Source organism: Lathyrus oleraceus, chromosome 5, assembly GCF_024323335.1.
Source record: "Lathyrus oleraceus cultivar Zhongwan6 chromosome 5, CAAS_Psat_ZW6_1.0, whole genome shotgun sequence".
NCBI lineage: Eukaryota > Viridiplantae > Streptophyta > Magnoliopsida > Fabales > Fabaceae > Lathyrus > Lathyrus oleraceus.
In genome coordinates, this window is record NC_066583.1 from 392770764 (window position 1) to 392792790 (window position 22027).

General features: G+C 38.8%; 2 protein-coding genes across 2 annotated transcripts; both read left to right on the top strand.

Annotated features, from left to right (window-relative positions):
- Positions 1-17117: 17117 nt before the first annotated feature.
- Positions 17118-18334, top strand: LOC127080943 (LRR receptor-like serine/threonine-protein kinase ERL2). The gene is made up of 2 exons (XM_051021227.1): positions 17118-17131; positions 17308-18334. Exons 1-2 carry the CDS (start codon positions 17118-17120, stop codon positions 18332-18334), a joined length of 1041 nt encoding a protein of 346 aa, XP_050877184.1.
- A 1396-nt stretch (positions 18335-19730) lies between these two features.
- Positions 19731-21192, top strand: LOC127080944 (probable ethylene response sensor 1). Its single transcript, XM_051021228.1, has one exon. It carries the CDS (start codon positions 19744-19746, stop codon positions 21190-21192), a length of 1449 nt encoding a protein of 482 aa, XP_050877185.1. The 5' UTR covers positions 19731-19743.
- Positions 21193-22027: the final 835 nt, after the last annotated feature.

Sequence of the window (22027 nt, forward strand, 5' to 3'; positions counted from 1 at the left end):
TCTTCCTCGAGCGGTGAGATGGTCCTATAAGCAAGGAGTCCTGAAGGTGGATGATTTGCGACCTATTTTGGACAAGCTGACACCTGCCGACGTCATATGGCGTCCATTTGAGAATCATAGAGGATGACGTCAGTTTGATGAGTTATGTCTGTACAAGGGGTGTTTAAAGTGGGGTGACACAGTTGACAAATGTTTACGTCAGTTCGGGTACAAGCAGTATGTTCCATCCCCACCTCTTGATTGTATGATGGCTACTGATATTGATGTTGATTGGATTGGTTATCACCAGAGCGTTCTTGTTGTGATCCGTCCAACTACCTTGGCCACCACTCCATCTGATATAGAAGATGAACATCTAGAGTGGTATTATTGTGTTTCGCATCCACGTTTGGTCACTCCCTATCGTGACGAACCAAGAGAGATGTCAATTCTTGTTTATGACGCAGGACCATCTGATCCTAATTGGGCTCGCGTATCTACATTGATTCATCGTCATCTGAGATAGGTTAATGCTGAAGAGGAAGATCCTCAATTTGTTGATTTATTTGAAGCTTTGCATATTTCTCGTTCACATTGATTTATGTATTAACTTTTAGAACTGAATGTAATAAAATAGGCATATTATAATATTCATGTTTTGATTACATATTCATGCTAATATAGGCGTAATTAATTGCCAATGTTGTAGACGTCCTGCAAATCCTAACATCCAAGACGTTGCTGCTTGACAACGAAACTTCTTCCGATCTAATGTGACCGGTGGCAACAGAAACCCCTCTTTCATGTTAACCTGATAACAATAATTAAAACATATATTTAATAAAGTGAAATAATTAAAACAGTAAGTCATATAAAATAAAATACGTACCTGAACCCAATGATTTTAGTTAACAAAACCAATGCAATAAATGGAGACATTTGGTGAATGTGAACTTGTCATAGGAAAGAAAGTCATGCACTGATTTCCTAAACAGACAAGTACAACATTATAGCGATTCACTATCAAGTAACCCGTATCTGGTAGAGTCAACCATTTTTCTGGTGGCTGTGAACCAAAGATTCTATCATCAAATATTCTCTCACTTCTGACAACCGATTATAAAATAACTTGTCATACAAAGTTGACCTATCCTTGTATATTATTTCCGACCCCAAGTCTCGGCGAACCATTGACCAACCATCCTCACCATATCTATGCAATGATGCAATGACTCTAAATCCACAATTACCATTTGATATAACATTAACTACATCTTTAATGTATGACCTAATATGATTAGGAAATTGAAGAGTGAAATGTTTCTTTGATTGTGGTTGCTTCTTTGATAATTTTAACTTCTTCGAAGTCTGTGATGGTTGAGATTGACTTTGTGAAGATTGAAGTGCCTTATCAACATACTCATGATACGAAGGGTCCCTATAAACATCATATTCTGCTGGTTTTTTCCCTTTCTTCTTCACTCCTTCTTTGGTTTTTAATTTCTCGGGTGGTGGACACAATGGAGTCATTGTGGGGTATGCAAGTTCATAAGCCCTACTCTTTAATGCCCTTTTCCCAATAATATCTACTGACCTAAACCATTTCCACAATTCATCTATTGCGCAAGTCATATCCACCTCTGATCCATCATTTGCACCTACCTCTAACTCAACTTCCATAGTTAGTTTCCTCCAATGAACATGAACAACATCTATGGGTATCGATATACCACCTAGTGCGTATCTTTCTAACTCACAAGCACAAGGTAACCCATAAGATGTTCTAAGAGTACAACCACATATTTTCCTGTTAGTTCCAACATAATAAACTCTCAATAACTCTTTAGTAATACGTCTCAAAGTAGCTCGAGACGCTGAACCACACAAATTACCATAAAATGGACTTATGTGCGCGTGCTCAACTTCGTAAAAATATTTTTAAAAAGAAGCTCTAATGTTTCCCAGTTGTAACCTCAAGTTGTTATTCATAGCTTTCCAACTTTTGACCATGTCACCTATACTGTTTCCTAACATCTGCTTTAACTTCCAATGAGCAGATTCAACCCAAAAAATAACATATGAAAAATTATAAAAATATCACATATTAAAAAAATACAGAGAAAAAATTATAACACATACTGATTAGTCGTCGTGTTACCCAAATGTAACACTCGATTAATCCACGCTCCAACGAATCTTTGTCTATGTGGAGTCAACCATGTGTCTTTCACATAATTAATAAATCCACTATAATCAACACATGCCTGCTCAAGTTGATGCAACCGTTAACCATACTCAACCTCATCACTAGCCTAAACAACTTTCATCCATAATGTGTCTATCGTCTTTTGCATGTCATTCACCACATATTGTTTGCATTTTGCACCAACGTTTTTGTTAATGTGAAATCTACATAGCAAATTAATCGACATAGGAAACACAATTTCAATTGCTTTCATCAAAGCAAGATCTCTATCTGTCAAAATCACTTGTGGACATAAATCTTTCTTCACAAACAATTCTTTAAGTTTCTCCAATACCCAACAAAAATTCTCTGTCTGCTCATACTCCATATACACAAATGCGACAATAAAAGTCAACTCGATTGATGTCATGCCAACAATTTCAAGCAAAGGTTTTCTATATTTGTTTGTCTTGCATGTGCTATCCATAACTAACACAATAGAAAAAATATTCAACAACTTAACTGAATCAAGATGAGCCCAAAATCTCTCTCTCACAACTTCCAAGTCATCCTTTTTTATACTCCAATACACATAGCCTGCATCCTCAATAAGCTTAAACAAATGTTGTATCTCACTTCTAGGACCTCTTATCTTTTTTTCTATCATACTCTTATGCTTGAATATTTGCGTAATCCGAGTGACATTCTCTGGATCTCGGTCTTGCAAGGAAAACAATATGTGTCTAGGTTGTACATGTCTCTTTATCAAATCAGCGACACGTTGCTTCTCATTTGTGGTCAACCTACCAACAAAGGAATGACCTTCTAATCTATCAGGTGAACCATGATTATGGACCCCATATTTTACACCAATCTTCCAACCAAACCCATCTTTCGCCAGAGTCGACCTGATTTTAAATGGGCATCCACATTTCTTGGACGCACTTTGGGTCCCACTATCAGTATCCTTGTGTTTTCCACCTTTATCACAACCAAATATTAATTTGTTACTTCTCCCTCTCTTGCCTGTTTCAGTATCTGAACGAGTGATAATAACAATTACTTTATTATCAATTCCAACCTCTTTAATCCATCTGATCACCTATTCTCGTGTACCAAATCTTTGAGTCGTTAAAAACGCATCAAAAGTATCTACACATATTTGGGGAAGATTTTCCATTCCTGCACAATAAAAAAAGTAAAAAAAAAGTCAAGAAAAAATTAAAATAAAAATGCAAACCGAAAGTCTTCAAAGAAGAGTTCCGGAATACAGAAATATAATACCGGAAGTCTTCAAGGAAGAGTTCCGGTTTATATCACTTTGTTAACCAGAACACATATGATAAGTGTTCCGGAACGTTTTTTTCTCCAAAAAGAATCGGAACTCTTTAAGTAACTCTTCCGGTATACTGTTTGCAGTGTTCTAGATGTCTTTTTCAAAGTCTTCCGGTTTGAAATAGACATCCGGAATTGTGTTTTAAATAAAAAAAATCAATAATTTTTTTTCAATTATATATATTTTTAAAACAGGATCCAATACTATTGCACAAGTTTCCAATACTTAGATAAAGACATCATATAATGTCTAGTAAAATTCATCTATATGACATAACACTTAATAATAATAAAATTTTTCACAAAACACATAATTCCCGTAAAATACATAAGTTATAAATGATACAAAACTATCTACGAAATAACACTTACACTTAAAATTATATAAAATCGTTGATAATAATATTATTAATGGTGAATGAAAAACATTGGAAAAATTGTGGTTTGCAATGATATATTAATTTTGTATATTCACTTAAAATAAAAAAATCACTATTTGCACGTTAACGGGTCTACGAATTAGGTTTACGGGTTGAGAAACTCAAACCCGATACCCGAACCAGAACTTCACGGGATGCTACGGGTTGGGTTGAGTATACACCCGTAAATGAACAGGTTTGAATAATTAGTGGATTGATTCAGTTTGGTTCGACGAGTTTGCGGGTCGACCCGAATCCACGAACACCTCTAGATGGCCTGTAGAGTGGCCACCTGAGGAGTGTCTTCCTCAAACTCGCCCCTAACTATGGTTTCTCTCCTAATAGTCACAACACTGTGATATATCTCCAACACATCAACGACATGGTCCGCCCATGTTTTCTTCTTTTTAAGATCTCATGATGAGCTCGTCTCATAGGATTTCCTTCTGCATGTGATGTGATGTAAGGATGTGATACTCTTTAAACCATTGGATGTTGTCGTATACCATACTCAATAGACGAGTAACAAACACATGAAGTACATTCTTTAAGACTAGATGATCAGAGTACTATGCAAAAATCTCATCAACATCCATGCAGAAGACATTGGTAGAAGCAACAACAATGGAGTATCTAGGTATACCCTGCATATATCAGACTTCCGCAAGAGTCACTCATGTAAATGTGGGTATATAAGTCGAGAGTCACATGTTAGCCATCCAAAGTACAAGGTTATCACCTTCAAGGGTCGTGTCTCACGAGGGTCACTATACAACATAAAGCAAATATCATCTAGCACGATGTGTTAAAGAGAAAATTAGAATGACTCGGCCACCTGATTCCATCTTAGCGGGATGATCTAACACGCATGTGGTAAAACATTAGATTAGTCTTTCACATCTTCCCAGCCGAAGAGACATGGAAAATATTGGTGGATCCATGCGTGAAAATGGTCTAGATTAAATATTAGTAAAGTGTATCACAATTATTATGAAAGTAATATCATTAAGGGGGCATAAAAATTAATGTAAATAGACAGTTGTTTCCTGTCAACTATTGAGTCTTCCATAAACTACCTTCAACTAACTTGTATAAGAGGTACAACAAACAAGAAACCCGTGGTTTTACTTAGGGATGACAATTTGACCCATCCCGACTAGATACTCGCAAAAAATATATGGTAAAACCCTGCATAACGGGTATGAGTATAGACTCAGGTAATTATCCACTAAAATAAGTGGGTATGGGCACCTTAGTACCCATCCCACCCCATACCCGGACAATATATGTTTATGCATCTTAACTTATATTACTATATCAAAATGTATGACTATCAATTTTTTAAAAGAACATCAATATTAAACCATTATGTTTATAATATAAGTGTTTGTTTATTTCATAATTCAAGAATAAATTTTTTGAAAACTTCTTTAATGTTCTTAAAAAATTAAAATGATATGATATTTTATAATTTATCTATTTATTTTTATTATAAATTCAGGTAACGAGTACGCGTATGGGTACTTACATACTCATAGTATATGAGTACGAGTTTTAAATTTGTTGCCCAAGCAGGTTGTATCTTGGGTTCAAGGATATTTTCCAACTGCAGGTAGGGGATGTGTACTATAGTATCCTGCGCAACCCGTCTCATTGCCATCCTTAGTTGTACTCGTAAATTCTCTCCAAGTCAATGAATAATCTAAGGTAGATAACATCGACATAGGTCACACTTTTATCCATAAATATGGACGTGTCGACCAAAACCAAGAGGTATGACCACACTGCACATGCTCTATGATATGAAACCAGTTCATCATTACCATCAATATCCATAAGTATATCTAGGTGGTTTTCATATAGATCCACCACAAATGAAAACCTAGCATGACACCCTCTAGCGTCATCTATTTCCTACTGGGCTTTTCTTGGGTCAACTTCCAAATAAGTCACCTTAATATCCAGTGCATTATGTGTACAAGTTTTGGAGTAGTTTAATAAATTTTCTATGATTTAAAGATGTAGGATACATGATACATCATCAAGTGTGATGAACATCTCATTTATAGGAAGATAAAATGACAATGTCTCTACGTGCCATCTTTCCACAAAAACAAACAATAATGCATGATTAATATAACCATATCCATTCCTGCATAAATCATGGTTCATCACACTGCTCCATCTTTACAACCTTCGTATCATGGCTAACACATTTCAGCATTATTACATATATGTTTAAAAGAGTAGTTAAATATTTATGCTACCTCTCTGTCCCACATGTGCCTAGCAACACAGTCTGGATACAGAGGAAGAAGTGAAAGGTATGCGAGGCCTCTCAGGAAACCATCTGGCACAATAACATATGGGGAAGCAGGGGACACATGAATTTCGTAAGGCGATGTCAGAGACACATGAACCCGGGAAGACAATCCTTCACCAGTAAATAAAGTTTCTCCAACTACAGGTTGCGAGAGTATAACTTTCTACCTACGAACGAAAATATGTTGGACCATTCTACCATGTCTCATTCTTTCTTAGTTGTCAAACATTTCTCCTATAATCAAACAAGAAAAATAATGTAATAACAAAGTGTAGAAACAAAAAATGACGAAGTTGAACCAGTAAAAAAACCATTCCAAAAAACAGATAACATGTAGCTCCGAATTTTGTCCTATGGACTAAGGGTCTGTTTTGAAAATCCGAACTACACTATGTAGGTGTTTAATTGGCTGCATTATATGGTAAAACACTAGCTGGATTCTAATGTCTTGACTGATGTCATGACATGGTGTGTATGTGTGATTGCATTGTAGGTTAGAATATCTAACTGTACTCTGATGTCTTGACTGATGTCATGACACACTTGAGTAGTTACTGCAGGATTAGCTAATACAGGATTTATTGAATGTCAAACTGGATGTTGTGACATTCATCCCTGTCAGCAGATACTAAGGAATAGAACAGTTGGTGTTCTGTTAGAACTTAGTATTTATTTCCAGTCTGGTTATCAAGGAAATACCAGACCTGGCATAAGGCCTACTGTCTGAATGTCAAACTGGATGTTATGACATTCATCATTGACAGCATATACTGAACAATAGACAGAGTGGTGTTCTGCTATACTTCAACATGTTTCTTAGTCTGTTCTTCAAGAGGATAACATAACTGACTTAAGGCCAAATGTGTAAATGTAAAATTGGATACTTTGACATTTATTAATGTAAGCTGGTACTGTAGTATGGTCATTTTGGTCATATACAGGTCAGCAAAATTGTACAGTCTGTTTTCTGGAAAAACAGACTTAGCATATGATCCTTGATGTCAAGCTGAATGTCGTGACATTCATTCCTGACAGCATATGCTATATTGTAGGTTGTTCAGTTTTCTGTTTCAGCTTTTTCTTAGGCTATTCTTCAGGGATTCAACAGCTGAGAGAAAATCCAGGAAATCAACAACCAAGCTACATTTAATGAACCTAACAAATAGCCTATTTGTTAGTAACCTAGATGTGGAATTTAGGGGAACTCGCGTGACCTTAAATTCAGGAGAATACAAGTGCAAAGGCCCAAGTACTGCAATATAAAAGGAAGTCGTTCCTTCATTCAGAACTAGGGATTTGAGGCGTGAAGATTTAGTGTGTCCATCATACTTCACTGCTGTATTTTTGTGAGTCTTGTATTAGACATATCTTGTAAGCCAAGCCATTATCACGTAGATGATTGCTTTGGCATAGGGTGTTCATTGAGTTGTAAGTGTTGTGTCGCTCAAAGCTTTTAAGCGTGAGTGCTGTGTATCTTGATTAAAGCTGTTAAGCACAATCAAGAGTTGTTTGAAGTGTGACTTCAAAATTGTCTTTAATATTGATTAAAGGTAGTAATCACTGAGGTGATTGAGGGGGAGTGAGTAGGAACTCTGATCTTAGAGTAAGATTGAAATTGCATTGGGTAGGGATTAAGTGAAGAGTTGTAAACGGGTGAGTTTAGCTTTGAATTAATACTACTGATAGTGGATTTCCTCCCTGGCTTGGTAGCCCCCAGATGTAGGTCATGTTGGACTGAACTGGGTAAACAATTACTTGTGTTATTTACTGCACTTACTTTTAAGTTCTGCATAATTCTTGTCTGTGCAGAATTGGATGTCATAACAACCCGTGTGACATCTAAAGTCTGATAACTAGAATTTCATTTGGCATCAGAGCAGGCACCCTGCCTGTTAATTTCTGGGTGAGATCTAGGGAAGTTACTCTCTAGTACCATGGACAAGGACATAGGACACTCAAATAGACCACCCATGTTGGATGGCTCTAACTATGATGACTGGAAGCCTCGTATGATAGCCTTCTTAAGGTCTCTAGATAGTAAAGTCTGGAGAGCTGTCAACAAAGGATGGGAACATCCAACAAAGACAGGTGAAGATGGAGTCAGTGTGCAGATTCCTGAAGAAGAGTGGGACAAGGAGCAAGAGGCATTAGCTCTTGGAAATTCCAAGGCCTTGAATGCATTGTTCAATGGAATCAGTAAGAACATCTTCAGGCTGGTGCACCACTGTGAACTAGCTAAGGAAGTTTGGGATACCCTCAAGGTAACTCATGAAGGTACTTCCAAGGTGAAGATGTCCAAACTTCAGATGCTGACCACCAAGTTTGAAAATATGAGGATGAAAGAGGATGAGACTATTCATGACTTTCACATGAATATTCTTGAAATTACAAACACCTCTGGTGGACTAGGTGAGAAAATGGCTGAAGAGAAACTTGTAAGAAAGATTCTCAGGTCCTTGCCTAAGAGATTTGCTATGAAGGTCACAACCATAGAGGAGGCGCAAGACATCTGCAATATGAAGGTGGATGAGCTAATTGGTTCTCTCCAAACCTTTGAAATGGGCTTGTGTGAGAATGCTGAAAAGAAGAATAAAAGTGTTGCTTTTGTATCTAATGCTGAAGAGGAGTCAGAAGCAGGATACACTGGAGGTGATGAAAGCATATCAGAAGCCTTAGCCATGCTTGGGAGACAGTTCAACAAGTTCGTGAAGAAGATTGATCAAAGAGGTAGACCTAATGTCAAGAACATCCCTTATGACATTAAGAAAAGATCAACTTCTGAAGAGAAGTTCAACCACGGCAAGGGAATCCAGTGTCATGGTTGTGAAGGGTATGGACACGTCAGAGCTGAATGCCCTACTTACCTCAAAATGCAAAATAAGGGGCTAGCTATCACATGGTCTAAAGGAGATTCTGAAAGTGAATCTGAAGGAGAATCTGCTAAACACGTCACTGCACTAACCAGTGTTTGTGCCACTGATGATGACTCAAGTGCAGATGAACTGACCTTTGATGAACTTGCTGCAGCTTATAAGAAGCTGTGTGTCGCCAGTGCAGAAGTACGTGTACAAGGAGAAAAGCAGAAGAAACTCATCAAAGAGCTGGAAGATGAGAGACTGAAGCACCTGACGGCCATAGAGGATCTAAATGGTGAGATAACCCTGCTGACCTCCAAGCTGAATCAGATGACTAAATCCATCAGAATGATGAATAAAGGAACTGACACCTTGGAAGAGATCCTAAAGGTAGGACAGAAGTCTGGAACCACATCTGGTTTAGGCTTTGGGAAAAGATCCTCAGCTGAACGCAAACGCCCAAAGGCTAAAGTTCAGAAATCCAAGGGGAAGTCACATCCAATGTCTCAACATCGGGGAACCAGGATGACTAATCATCAGAAGAGGAAATTCCAGAAATGGAAATGTCACCACTGTGGTAGGCTTGGGCATATAAAATCCTTCTGCTACAGGCTTCATGGTTACCCGAACCAAGTCCCTTATGTCAGACCTAAGCATAAGACATTTAGGCACCATGTCTCCAACAAGAAGCGACAATGGTATGCTAGGTTAGCCCACACAGCTCTAAGAGCTTCTACCAAAGAAGACTGGTACTTTGACAGTGGATGCTCAAGACATATGACTGGTATGGAAAATCTATTGGCAGATATCCAACCTCACACTACCAGCTATGTGACCTTTGGTGATGGTGCTAAAGGAAAAATAAAAGGTGTGGGTAAGCTAGACTGCTCTGGAGTTCCAAAACTGAATAATGTGTTGTTAGTACGAGGACTAACTGCAAACCTCATCAGCATAAGTCAGCTGTGTGATCAAGGGTTCTATGTTCAGTTTACTAAGGAGCTATGTATTGTGACGAATGGTGACAATCAGGAAGTTATGAGAGGATCTAGGTCCAAAGATAACTGCTATCTGTGGGAACCTAAAGTCTCAAACTTCTCCACAATATGCTCGTCAGTCAAGGAAGAACAAGAGGTGAAGCTGTGGCATATTGATGAAGGAAGAGTCTGTGGAGAATGCCAGGTGGGCAAGCAAACCAAGATGTCACATCCGAAGCTGGGACATCCTACTACTTCCAGAGTTCTGGAACTGCTGCACATGGACCTAATGGGACCTATGCAGGTTGAAAGTCTGGGGGGAAAGAGATATGCATACGTGGTGGTTGATGACCATTCCAGATACACGTGGATAAGTTTCATCAGAGAGAAGTCAGATACATTTGATGTCTTCAAAGACCTGTGCATCAGACTCCAAAGGGAAAAGGACAGCTGTGTTGTCCGAATTAGGAGTGATCATGGTACGGAATTCAAGAATTCCAAGTTTGATGAGTTTTGCTCGTCTGAAGGAATAAGTCATGAATTCTCTTCCCCTATAACTCCCCAGCAGAATGGGATAGTTGAAAGGAAAAATAGAACTATCCAAGAATCTGCCAGAGCTATGATTCATGCAAAGAAGCTCCCTATGCACTTTTGGGTTGAAGCTATGAATACCGCGTGCTATGTTCACAACAGAGTCACCTTGAGAAAAGGAACCTCCTCCACTCTGTATGAAATATGGAAAGGCAGAAAACCCACTGTGAAGTACTTTCATATCTTTGGAAGTAAATGCTACATTCTCACAGATCGTGAACAGAGAAGGAAACTGGATCCCAAAAGTGATGAAGGTATATTTCTAGGATATTCCACTAACAACAGGGCGTACAGAGTGTTCAACTACAGGACCAATGTCCTGATGGAATCCATAAATGTCATTGTGGATGATAAAGAGGAAGGAATCGATGTCATAGAGGATGTTGCAACATTCCCTGACAGTTCAACAGACATTCCAGTTAAGTCTGAAGAAGTACAGGAACCTCCTCCTGAATGTGAAGTAGATGCAACCACCAAAATGCCATCTATCAGAATTCAGAAAGACCACCCTAAGGATCTTATCATAGGGGATACCAATAGTGGTGTGACTACCAGGTCAAGGGGAATAAGCTCAAATTCCTGTTTTGTTTCCAAGGTTGAACCCAAGAATGTGAAAGAAGCCCTGACTGACGAATACTGGATCAATGCCATGCAAGAGGAACTTGAGCAGTTCAAAAGGAATGAAGTATGGGAGCTAGTTCCAAGACCTGAAGGGACCAACATCATTGGTACCAAGTGGATCTACAAAAACAAGTCTGATGAGAAAGGAGTAATTACTAGGAATAAAGCAAGACTAGTAGCTCAAGGATACACTCAAGTTGAAGGGGTTGATTTTGATGAGACGTTTGCTCCTGTAGCTAGGCTTGAGTCCATCAGATTGCTGTTAGGTATAGCATGCATTCTGAAGTTTAAACTGTTCCAAATGGATGTGAAGAGTGCATTCTTGAATGGCTACTTGAATGAAGAAGTCTATGTGGAACAACCTAAAGGGTTCTGTGATCCTAACCAACCTAAGCATGTATACAAGTTGAGGAAAGCCTTGTATGGGTTGAAGCAAGCACCTAGAGCATGGTATGAAAGGTTGACCGAATTTCTGACCTCAAATGGATACAGAAAAGGTGGAATAGATAAAACCTTGTTTGTGAAGGATGAAGACGGCAAAATCATGATTGCTCAAATCTATGTGGATGATATAGTCTTTGGTGGTATGTCAGAACAAATGGTAACACATTTTGTTCAACAAATGCAATCTGAGTTTGAAATGAGTCTGGTTGGGGAACTAACCTATTTTCTTGGAATGCAAGTCAACCAAATGGAGGACTCTATGTTTCTCTCCCAAAGCAAGTATGCCAAAAACTTAGTTAAGAAGTTTGGTATGGATAATGCTAGGCACAAGAGGACTCCTGCTCCTACTCATCTGAAGTTAACCAAAGATGATGGAGGGCCTAGTGTTGATCAATGCTTGTATAGAAACATGATAGGCAGTCTACTATACCTAACTGCAAGTAGACCTGACATTTCTTATGCAGTTGGAGTGTGTGCTAGATACCAAGCAGAGCCTAAAGTGAGCCACTTGAATCAAGTCAAAAGGATTCTCAAGTACATCAATGGGACTTGTGACTATGGGATGCTGTACTCACATGGGTCTGAGCCTGTCCTATCTGGGTACTGTGATGCTGATTGGGCTGGGAGTGCTGATGACAGAAAAAGCACATCAGGAGGATGTTTCTTCTTGGGAGAAAATCTCATATCTTGGTTCAGCAAGAAGCAGAATTATGTATCTCTGTCCACTGCAGAGGCTGAATACATAGCTGCTGGAAGCAGTTGTTCCCAACTGGTTTGGATGAAACAGATGCTCACTGAGTACAATGTCACTCAAAATGTCATGACATTGTTCTGTGATAATCTCAGTGCCATCAATATTTCCAAGAATCCCATCCAACACAGCAGGACCAAGCATATTGACATTAGACATCACTTCATCAGAGATCTGGTGGAAGACAAGGTGATCACCTTGAAACATGTAGCCACTGAACTTCAACTGGCTGACATATTTACAAAAGCTCTGGATGCTACTCAGTTTGAAAACTTAAGGGGCAAACTGGGAATATGTCTCTCTGAGAACTTATAGCAACCACTGATGTTTGGGATGTATTGGTTAATATCTCTGCCTATTAAACAATTGGAACTATGCTCTGATTGGTCAACAGATCATAGCTATGCCACTTGCAACAAGTGTGGCAACAAGAGGGTAAGGAGACACCCTAACGTGAGAAGGCCTATGCACCTGCAGGAATTCAAGGATGCTGTTCATGCAGGAGTGGTTCTGGATGTCAGAAACAAAGTCATGGCATCTGATATGGCTGTACCTACAGTAAAGCAAAAGTGGGTGATTACTTGATCAAAGCTGTGAAGCAAGATCAAGTGGGTGCTAACTTGGTTGAAACTGTGAAGTAAAACCAAGTCTGTAATTCTGTCATTTTTTCTGTTTATGTTGTTGGCTTTGGTAACATTTTTGACAAAAAGGGGGAGTAGCAGGTGATACCCCGGACAACAGATTGGTCTGTTAAAATAGACTTTTATGACAGATTCGAAGATTCCGCTGCTATGAACTCTGTTATGGGGATCAAAGTGTTTTAGCCAAAAATTTGCCAAAGGGGGAGTTTGTAGGTGTTTAATTGGCTGCATTATATGGTAAAACACTAGCTGGATTCTAATGTCTTGACTGATGTCATGACATGGTGTGTATGTGTGTTTGCATTGTAGGTTAGAATATCTAACTGTACTCTGATGTCTTGACTGATGTCATGACACACTTGAGTAGTTACTGCAGGATTAGCTAATACAGGATTTATTGAATGTCAAACTGGATGTTGTGACATTCATCCCTGTCAGCAGATACTAAGGAATAGAACAGCTGGTGTTCTGTTAGAACTTAGTATTTATTTCCATTCTGGTTATCAAGGAAATACCAGACCTGGCATAAGGCCTACTGTCTGAATGTCAAACTGGATGTTATGACATTCATCATTGACAGCATATACTGAACAATAGACAAAGTGGTGTTCTGCTATACTTCAGCATGTTTCTTAGTCTGTTCTTCAAGAGGATAACAGAACTGACTTAAGGCCAAATGTGTAAATGTCAAATTCGATACTTTGACATTTATTAATGTAAGCTGGTACTGTAGTATGGTCATTTTGGTCATATACAGGTCAGCAAAATTGTACAGTCTATTTTCTGGAAAAACAGACTTAGCATATGATCCTTGATGTCAAGCTGAATGTCGTGACATTCATTCCTGACAGCATATGCTATATTGTAGGTTGTTCAGTTTTCTGTTTCAGCTTTTTCTCAGGCTATTCTTCAGGGATTCAACAGCTGAGAGAAAATCCAGGAAATCAACAACCAAGCTACATTTAATGAACCTAACAAATAGCCTATTTGTTAGTAACCTAGATGTGGAATTTAGGGGAACTCGCGTGACCTTAAATTCAGGAGAATACAAGTGCAAAGGCCCAAGTACTGCAATATAAAAGGAAGTCGTTCCTTCATTCAGAACTGGGGATTTGAGGCGTGAAGATTTAGTGTGTCTATCATACTTCACAGCTGTATTTTTGTGAGTCTTGTATTAGACATATCTTGTAAGCCAAGCCATTATCACGTAGATGATTGCTTTGGCATAGGGTGTTCATTGAGTTGTAAGTGTTGTGTCGCTCAAAGCTTTTAAGCGTGAGTGTTGTGTATCTTGATTAAAGCTATTAAGCACAATCAAGAGTTGTTTGAAGTGTGACTTCAAAATTGTCTTTAATATTGATTAAAGGTAGTAATCACTGAGGTGATTGAGGGGGAGTGAGTAGGAACTCTGATCTTAGAGTAAGATTGAAATTGCATTGGGTAGGGATTAAGTGAAGAGTTGTAAACGGGTGAGTTTAGCTTTGAATTAATACTACTGATAGTGGATTTCCTCCCTGGCTTGGTAGCCCCCAGATGTAGGTCATGTTGGACTGAACTGGGTAAACAATTACTTATGTTATTTACTGCACTTACTTTTAAGTTCTGCATAATTGTCTGTGCAGAATTGGATGTCATAACAACCCGTGTGACATCTAAAGTCTGATAACTAGAATTTCACACTAAACCAACAAAAACGAAGCAAAGAAACAGAGCACATTCCCTAAGCTCCAATGTGGAAATTGGAGAAGCCAGTCAGTTCAGAACAAACAAGGCACAAACCCTAAGCTCTAACGTATGATACTTATAAACTATTTAAGTAATACATGCATGTCAAATAAATAAAGAAAATGAGTAAATTACAAGTGCAATCAAGTGGATCTTATGAGACTTACAAGGTAGTGGAGTAGAACTTTAGAGACATGTTAAGTTTCAATGTAATGGAGTAAAAGCTCAGAGAATGCTTAAGAAATGATGGAATAAGCTCTGATGATGCAAATGAGTAGAAGCTCTCGTTTTGATTTGTTTGTAGAAATGAAAATAGAAAAGGAGAGGGAAAGGTGTAAATACTTAAATAGATGTGCCAAATTTTAATCTCCATAGGAAACCCATACATTGGAATCTAAAGTATTTTTAAACTGTGTACTGGTAAAAAAATACAAGTGAGCGTGTTCCTTCTGCAAGGGTAGGGGGACTCAAAGGCCTTTGTAGGTTTATAACATATCACAGTAGTTAGGGCTCGCACATGGCTATGAGAAGATATGTGCGATGGTGATTATAGTGGTTTTATGAACCTGCTCACGTGAGGCGAGAGGCCATATTATGGAATGATATGCTTAGGTGTAAGCGTATATGGGGGTGTGATATGTGTCAGTTAAGATCCATCCCTCATCCCCTTGAGGGGAAATATATTTACAGAGGCCCCATTGGGCCTAGGATTTTCTTGAAAGGGTCACCGTCAACCTAGTCAACGGTGGGTCATTAAATCCCTATTTCCAAAGGGGACATGGTTTGTTAATGACACTGAATTCTTTCCGCCCAAGAAACGTCTTATCCCATATTTACCACGACTAGGAAATATGAAAACCCTAGTGCAAGGTGATACCCTCCCTAGGGAAACACATTGTCGTTGCCTCTCCTGTGCCGGCTTACAGTCCTCGCCCTCGGCGGATTCGTTTACAACTATAACATTACATAGTCCCTCAAGCACAAGTTCTCTAATAGAGGATAAAGTGTTTTAAGATCGCGGATCAAGAGGGTATCCCGAGGACGAGCATTTCTTGAGGATGTACTCCCTCAAGCGATTGTTTGATTATCCTGGGGAATCTAAGTCCCTATATAGAAATTATAAGTAGCCTGGATAATGAGACTATCAGTCCCTAGGTGAGGCGTTGGACCTCTCAGGCGGTACTTCTATCAAGCCCTCAAACAAGACTTGTGACTAAGTCTCTTAGGCTAGAGTTCGGTCGTGCCTCTTAGGCAAAATTCCAGACTGATCTCTCTCGAGGAAACACTAAGTTCCTTAGGAAAGAGTTTGATGTTACTAGGGAATCTAAGTCCCTTAGGCGATGTTATATGTAGAATTACTAATGAAACTATAAGTCCCTCAAGAAAGGCATTGGACCTCACAGGTGGGACTTTTATCAAGCCCTCAGACAAGACTTGTGACTAAGTCTTTTAGACCAGACTTTTGTCGTGCCTCTTAGGAATGATTTTTGTGTTATATCCCACCAAAGGAAACACTAAATACCTCAGGGGAGAGTTTGATTAGCCTAGGAAATCTAAGTCCCTCAAGCGAAGTTATATATAACTTGGATGATTAGAATATAAGTCCTTCAGGCAATGCGTTGGTGTCATACTCCAATTTTGGCCCTGAAAATTTTCCCTCATCAATCACTCGTTTGCATTCTTTCTTCATGACCATTCCATCTGGTCATGATACTATCCAAAAAAACGTTTGTTGTTGGACTCGCTACCACGACCAGTCCATGTTTCTCTTTTGGGCTTTGTTTCTTGATTTTTGGTATAAGATGATTAATCTCCTTAGCCATGCGAGATTTGAAAACTCTTTTATTTGTTAGAATCAAGTGAACCACATGTTTCATCTTTTGTTCCAATTTCATCGAGGTGATTATTCATCTGTCATTTGTCTTACTACCAGTTTTCACCCCCCTTTCAAGTAAATCACGTGTCAAGTACAAAACATTTTTGTTTTAGGTCATCATGCATATTCATTTTCTCATTCATTCATAATTCAAAGAAATTCCATACATATTTCTTCATTCACATTTATATTCTCCATTTCCATTCGAGATTCTACATTTCATATCCAAAATTTTCATTCATATTTCTTCATTACATTGGAATTTTTTTCATTCATATTCAAGAATTTCCACATACTCATTCATAGTTTGATTACCTTCTCACATTCATTCAATCGTTGTCTTCCATTCGCACGGTATATGATTAGTTCATAATTTTAAAAGTACCTCACATATACACATGAAAATTCTAAGGTATAATACATTGATTCTTTCGGTTATTCTTTTGGCTCTCTGCCAAAAACAACAACACCAAATTCAAACATATCTTCCACAATCTCTCATTCCATTTCCACCTTTATTAATATTCTCTTCCACCTCAACAACATAGTAAAATATACATGATATTCATATTATTATAACACTGGAAGCTACAAAGATGAACATGAACATGAACATGGTCAACACCTTGATGTTTCTAATAACCTTTTGGACTCTATCCCAGATGGGTTTATTTCCGCTTGTGGAAAAACTGAGAGTTTAAAGCTTTTGAATTTTAGTAGAAATGTGTTGAATGGTGTTTTGCATACTTTTCGTGGTTTTGGTGGATTGGAATCACTTGACATGTCTTTCAATAACTTGAAAGGAAGCATTGGTTTGCAGTTAGATGGAATGGTTAGTCTCAAGTCTCTTGATCTCAGTAACAATACTTTCACTGGGAAAATTCCAACTAACCTTGGAAGGTCTATGGTTTTAGAGCAGCTTGTGCTTTCAAACAATCGTTTCCAAGGAACAATCCCTGAACAAATTTTGAGCTATAAAAATTTGACTGTGAGTGATTTTAAGGCAAATGATCTTTCTGGGTTTATTCCATCAAATATTGACATTCTTTCCAAATTGGAATTTTTGAGTCTTTCCTCTAATAAACTAGTTGGCAAAATCCCAATGACAATTATGAACATCACATATCTTGGAAGATTTGCAGCTAATCAAAATCAGTTTACCGGTCCAGTTCCTTTTGGAATTACAAAATATCTCAGTTCGTTGGATCTTAGCTATAATCATTTATCCGAGTCCATTCCCGAAGGCCTTTTATCTCCACCGCAGCTAGTGCTTGCAAATTTGTCCTATAACAGGTTGCAAGGGCCTGTACCTATAAACATTTCACATAGTTTAGTCAGGTTAAGATTAGGTGGAAATTCCTTGACAGGAGAGGTTCCTTCGAGTACTTGCAATGAAGTCGGACATAATTTGACATGCATAGAGCTGGATAATAATCAGTTGACAGGTTTGATACCTCCTGAATCAGGTTCTTGTAAGAAATTGGCCTTGTTGAATTTGGCTGAGAATCAATTGACTGTTGCATTGCCACCAGAACTTGGAAATCTTATCAGTCTTCAAGTCTTGAAGCTTCAAATGAAAGAAGAGAGAGTGAAAAAGGGGAACCTGTTATTGTGAAGATTTAGATTTAAAGTAGCACAAAAGCATGATTTCAATGCAACACACCAGCTCCGATTTTTGACCTAACTCTCACGATCTCGGTTTGCTTGGCAAAATGGAACATGCAAAGTTGCAAATGCAAACTGGTATCGATACAATGGAAGAGGAAGCTGGGCAGTGTGGTGCTGGATATCTTAGCAGAACTACTGTGGCGTGCATGATCAATGCAGAAATTGGTGCTGTTTTGGCAGTCACACGAAGAAATGTTAGATGGGGTGTTCATTATATGTCAGACGAAGATCAATTGGAGCACTCTCTTGTTCAGTCTTTAAAGAACTTAAGGATGCATATTTTTTTTTCGTGGCAGAGTCATTGGCATGTCATAGACCCTGTCTTGTATCTCCAGCCTTTTTTGGATGTGATTCAATCAGATGAAACTGGCACACCAAGTACTGGTGTTGCTCTGTCGTCTGTTTACAAGATCTTAACTCTGGATGTAATTGATCAGAACACTGTCAATGTTGGGGATGCCATGCACTTGGTAGTTGATGCTGTCACAAGTTGTAGATTTGCGGTGATTGATCCAGGATCAGAATAAGTGGTATTAATGAAGATATTACAAGTTTTTTTGGCATGTGTGAAAAGTAAAGCATCTGTAATGCCGAGTAACCAGCATATTTGCACCATAGTAAACACTTGTTTCCGTATAGTTCATCAAGCAGGAACCAAAAGTGAGTTGTTGCAGAGGATAGCACGCTACACAATGCATGAACTTGTTCGGTCTATCTTCTATCACCTTCCAGACATTGACGTTACAGAGCATGCATTTGTAAATCGGAGCACTGCTTTAAAAGAAGAGATTGATGGTATGAAAAATGAGCATCATTCTACAAACACACAATTGGAAAATGGTAGCTTGATTTCTGCAAGTGATAGTCGATCTGTGTCCACAGGCATTGTTTCTAATATTATGAGTGATGCGACAACAATTTTAGTGGATGTAAACACAGCTGTAAGCAGTGGCAAGGAGACTGATCTGAATGAACAACTCATGAATGAACCACATGGGATTCCCTGCATGCTGGAAATATTTCACTTCTTATGTTCACTGTTGAACGTTGCTGAGCACATGGGAATGAGTCCTCGATCAAACACAATAGCATTTGATGAAGATGTTCCTCTTTTTGCCTTAACTTTGATTAATTCAGCCATAGAATTGAGAGGTTCTTCTTTTCACCGACACCCTAGGTTGTTGAGCATAATTCAGGATGAATTATTCTGTAATCTTATGCAATTTGGTTTGTCAATGAGTCCCCTTGTACTTTCCATGGCTTGCACAAAGCAAATATGGGGCTTCATATCAACAACAAGAAGTAGCCTTGGAGGCACTTGTTGATTTCTGCGGGCAAAAAGCATTTGTGGTGGAGATGTATGCTAACTTTGATTGTGACACAACTTGCAGTAATATCTTTGAAGACATTGCTAATTTGTTGTCCAAGAGTGCATTTCCTGTGAACAGTCCATTATCTTCCTTGAATATTCTTGCTTTGGATGGTCTAATTGCCATCATACAAGGAATGGCTGAAAGGATAGGTAAAGGATCTTTGAGTTCAACACATTCTGTTGAGAATCTTGAAGAATACACTCCATTCTGGCTTGAAAATTATGAAAACTTCACTGTGCCAACAAACCTTCCTATTGTCAATGAAGTCTTAAATAGCCTGAGAGCTACGCGGATACCACACACGTGTCCGCTTGCCAGGATAAGACCTCTTGTTGGAAGATATGTGCCGCCTGAAGTTGTTGATGTTCGGGTGCCACTTTTGCATTTGTTAAATTTCCAAATTAATGATTGGCCTGATCTTTCAGCAAAAAGCTTTGCAATCATGGTTCTCATTCTCCCTACTGATAGTGCTAGAAAGTGGCGAGATCATGAGTTGGAGCTTATCGATGTTGTTGCAGATCAGGCAGCAGTTGCCCTTTCACATGCTGCTATTATGGAGGAGTCTATGCGAGCCCGTGATCAACTCGTGGAACAGAATGTTGCTTTAGATTTAGCTCGGCGAGAAGCTGAAATGGAAATTCATGCTCGCAATGATTTCCTTGCAGTCATGAATCATGAAATGAGGACACCAATGCATGCAATTATAGCATTGTCATCACTTCTTTTAGAGACGAAACTGACTCCAGAGCAGAGGGTTATGATAGAAACTGTATTGAAGAGTAGTAATGTTTTGGCAGCACTTATCAACGATGTTTTAGATCTATCCCGACTGGAAGACGACAACCTTGAATTAGAAATGGGGAAAATCAACCTTCACGGTGTCTTAGAAGAGGTCATTGAACTGATAAAGCCTATTGCATATGTAAAAAAATTACCTATTACTTTAATTCTGGCCCCTGATCTACCTGATAATGCCATTGGTGATGAAAAACGGCTTATGCAAACACTTTTAAATGTTGTGGGTATTGCTGTCAAATATACTAAGGAAGGCTATGTTTCTATCAGAGCTTCTATTGCAAAACCAGAATCCTTGCAAGATTGGCGACCGCCTGAGTTCTATCCAGCATCAAGTGATGGTCATTTCTATATACGAGTCCAGGTTAAGGATTCTGGATGTGGCATTCTCCCACAAGATATTCCGTATCTCTTCACGAAGTTTACTCGATCTCAGAGTGGAGCGGGTCGATCCAGCAGTGGCTCAGGTCTTGGGCTAGCCATTTGCAAAAGATTTGTAAATCTCATGGGTGGTCACATTTGGATGGAAAGCGGAGGACCTGATAAAGGAAGCACAACTACATTTGTAGTCAAACTTGGGATTTGTGGCAATCCAGATTCATCTGATCATCAAGCTACAACCAGAGGTCAGATATAGTGATGTTCGAAGGTAGTTTGGATCTCATAATGGTGGTCTTGAAACACAGATGGCAAGTGCTATCACGCGACTGTCATTGCAGCAAAACAACCGTAGCCCTGCAAAGATCAAACCAAATCCACGTCGAAGCTCCTACGACACAAACACACAAAAATCAGTCCAGTTCCAAAAAAAAAGGGAAAACACATATTCAAGTTAGTTACAGTGGTGAATTGTTTCTTACCGACAGTAAAATTTTCTTGGAGATGAAGAGAATTGAGGGAGGGACCACTAGCTTAAGTGAAGACAAAACCTCCAGCATCCTCCGTACGAGATCCTCCACTGCACATCAGAGGAAAGAGATTAGTAGCATATATAAGAAGGACCACTATTCACAAAAAGGGGAGGATAGGAACGACCACTGTTCAAAAAGAGAAAACCCTAAAAATATCAATACGAAAAAGAGCCAAAAATCTCTAGAAGTTGATTTCGCCGGCAAGGAGGCGGAGGCAAGGAATCCTAACGAAAAAGAAGAAGAGAGGCGAAGAACAGATTTGGAAGGGTTACCTGTCTAATAACTGGTCAATCTCGCCGCAACCGGTTAGTTTCCTTTTCGAGTTTCTGTGTCCATTTCTCCGTTTTAGCTTCCTTGAAGCTTCCATTTGTGTGGTTATCTTGTTGTAAATTTTTGATGTTCAAAATGGGAAGAAAAAAAGATCTCTGTGCGTTAAGATGAATTTGTTTAAGTTCTGCTGCTGTTTTCAACCTTGTGTTTTCTTTAAAAAGCTTGGTGCGTTTTTATGTTATGTATTAGCGTTTGAAACCATATGACAAGGATGCCTATTGATCCGCTGTC

Excerpts from the sequence above, each read along its gene's own strand:
- LOC127080944 (XM_051021228.1), top strand. The coding sequence starts at position 19,744 with ATGTATGCTAACTTTGATTGTGACACAACTTGCAGTAATATCTTTGAA.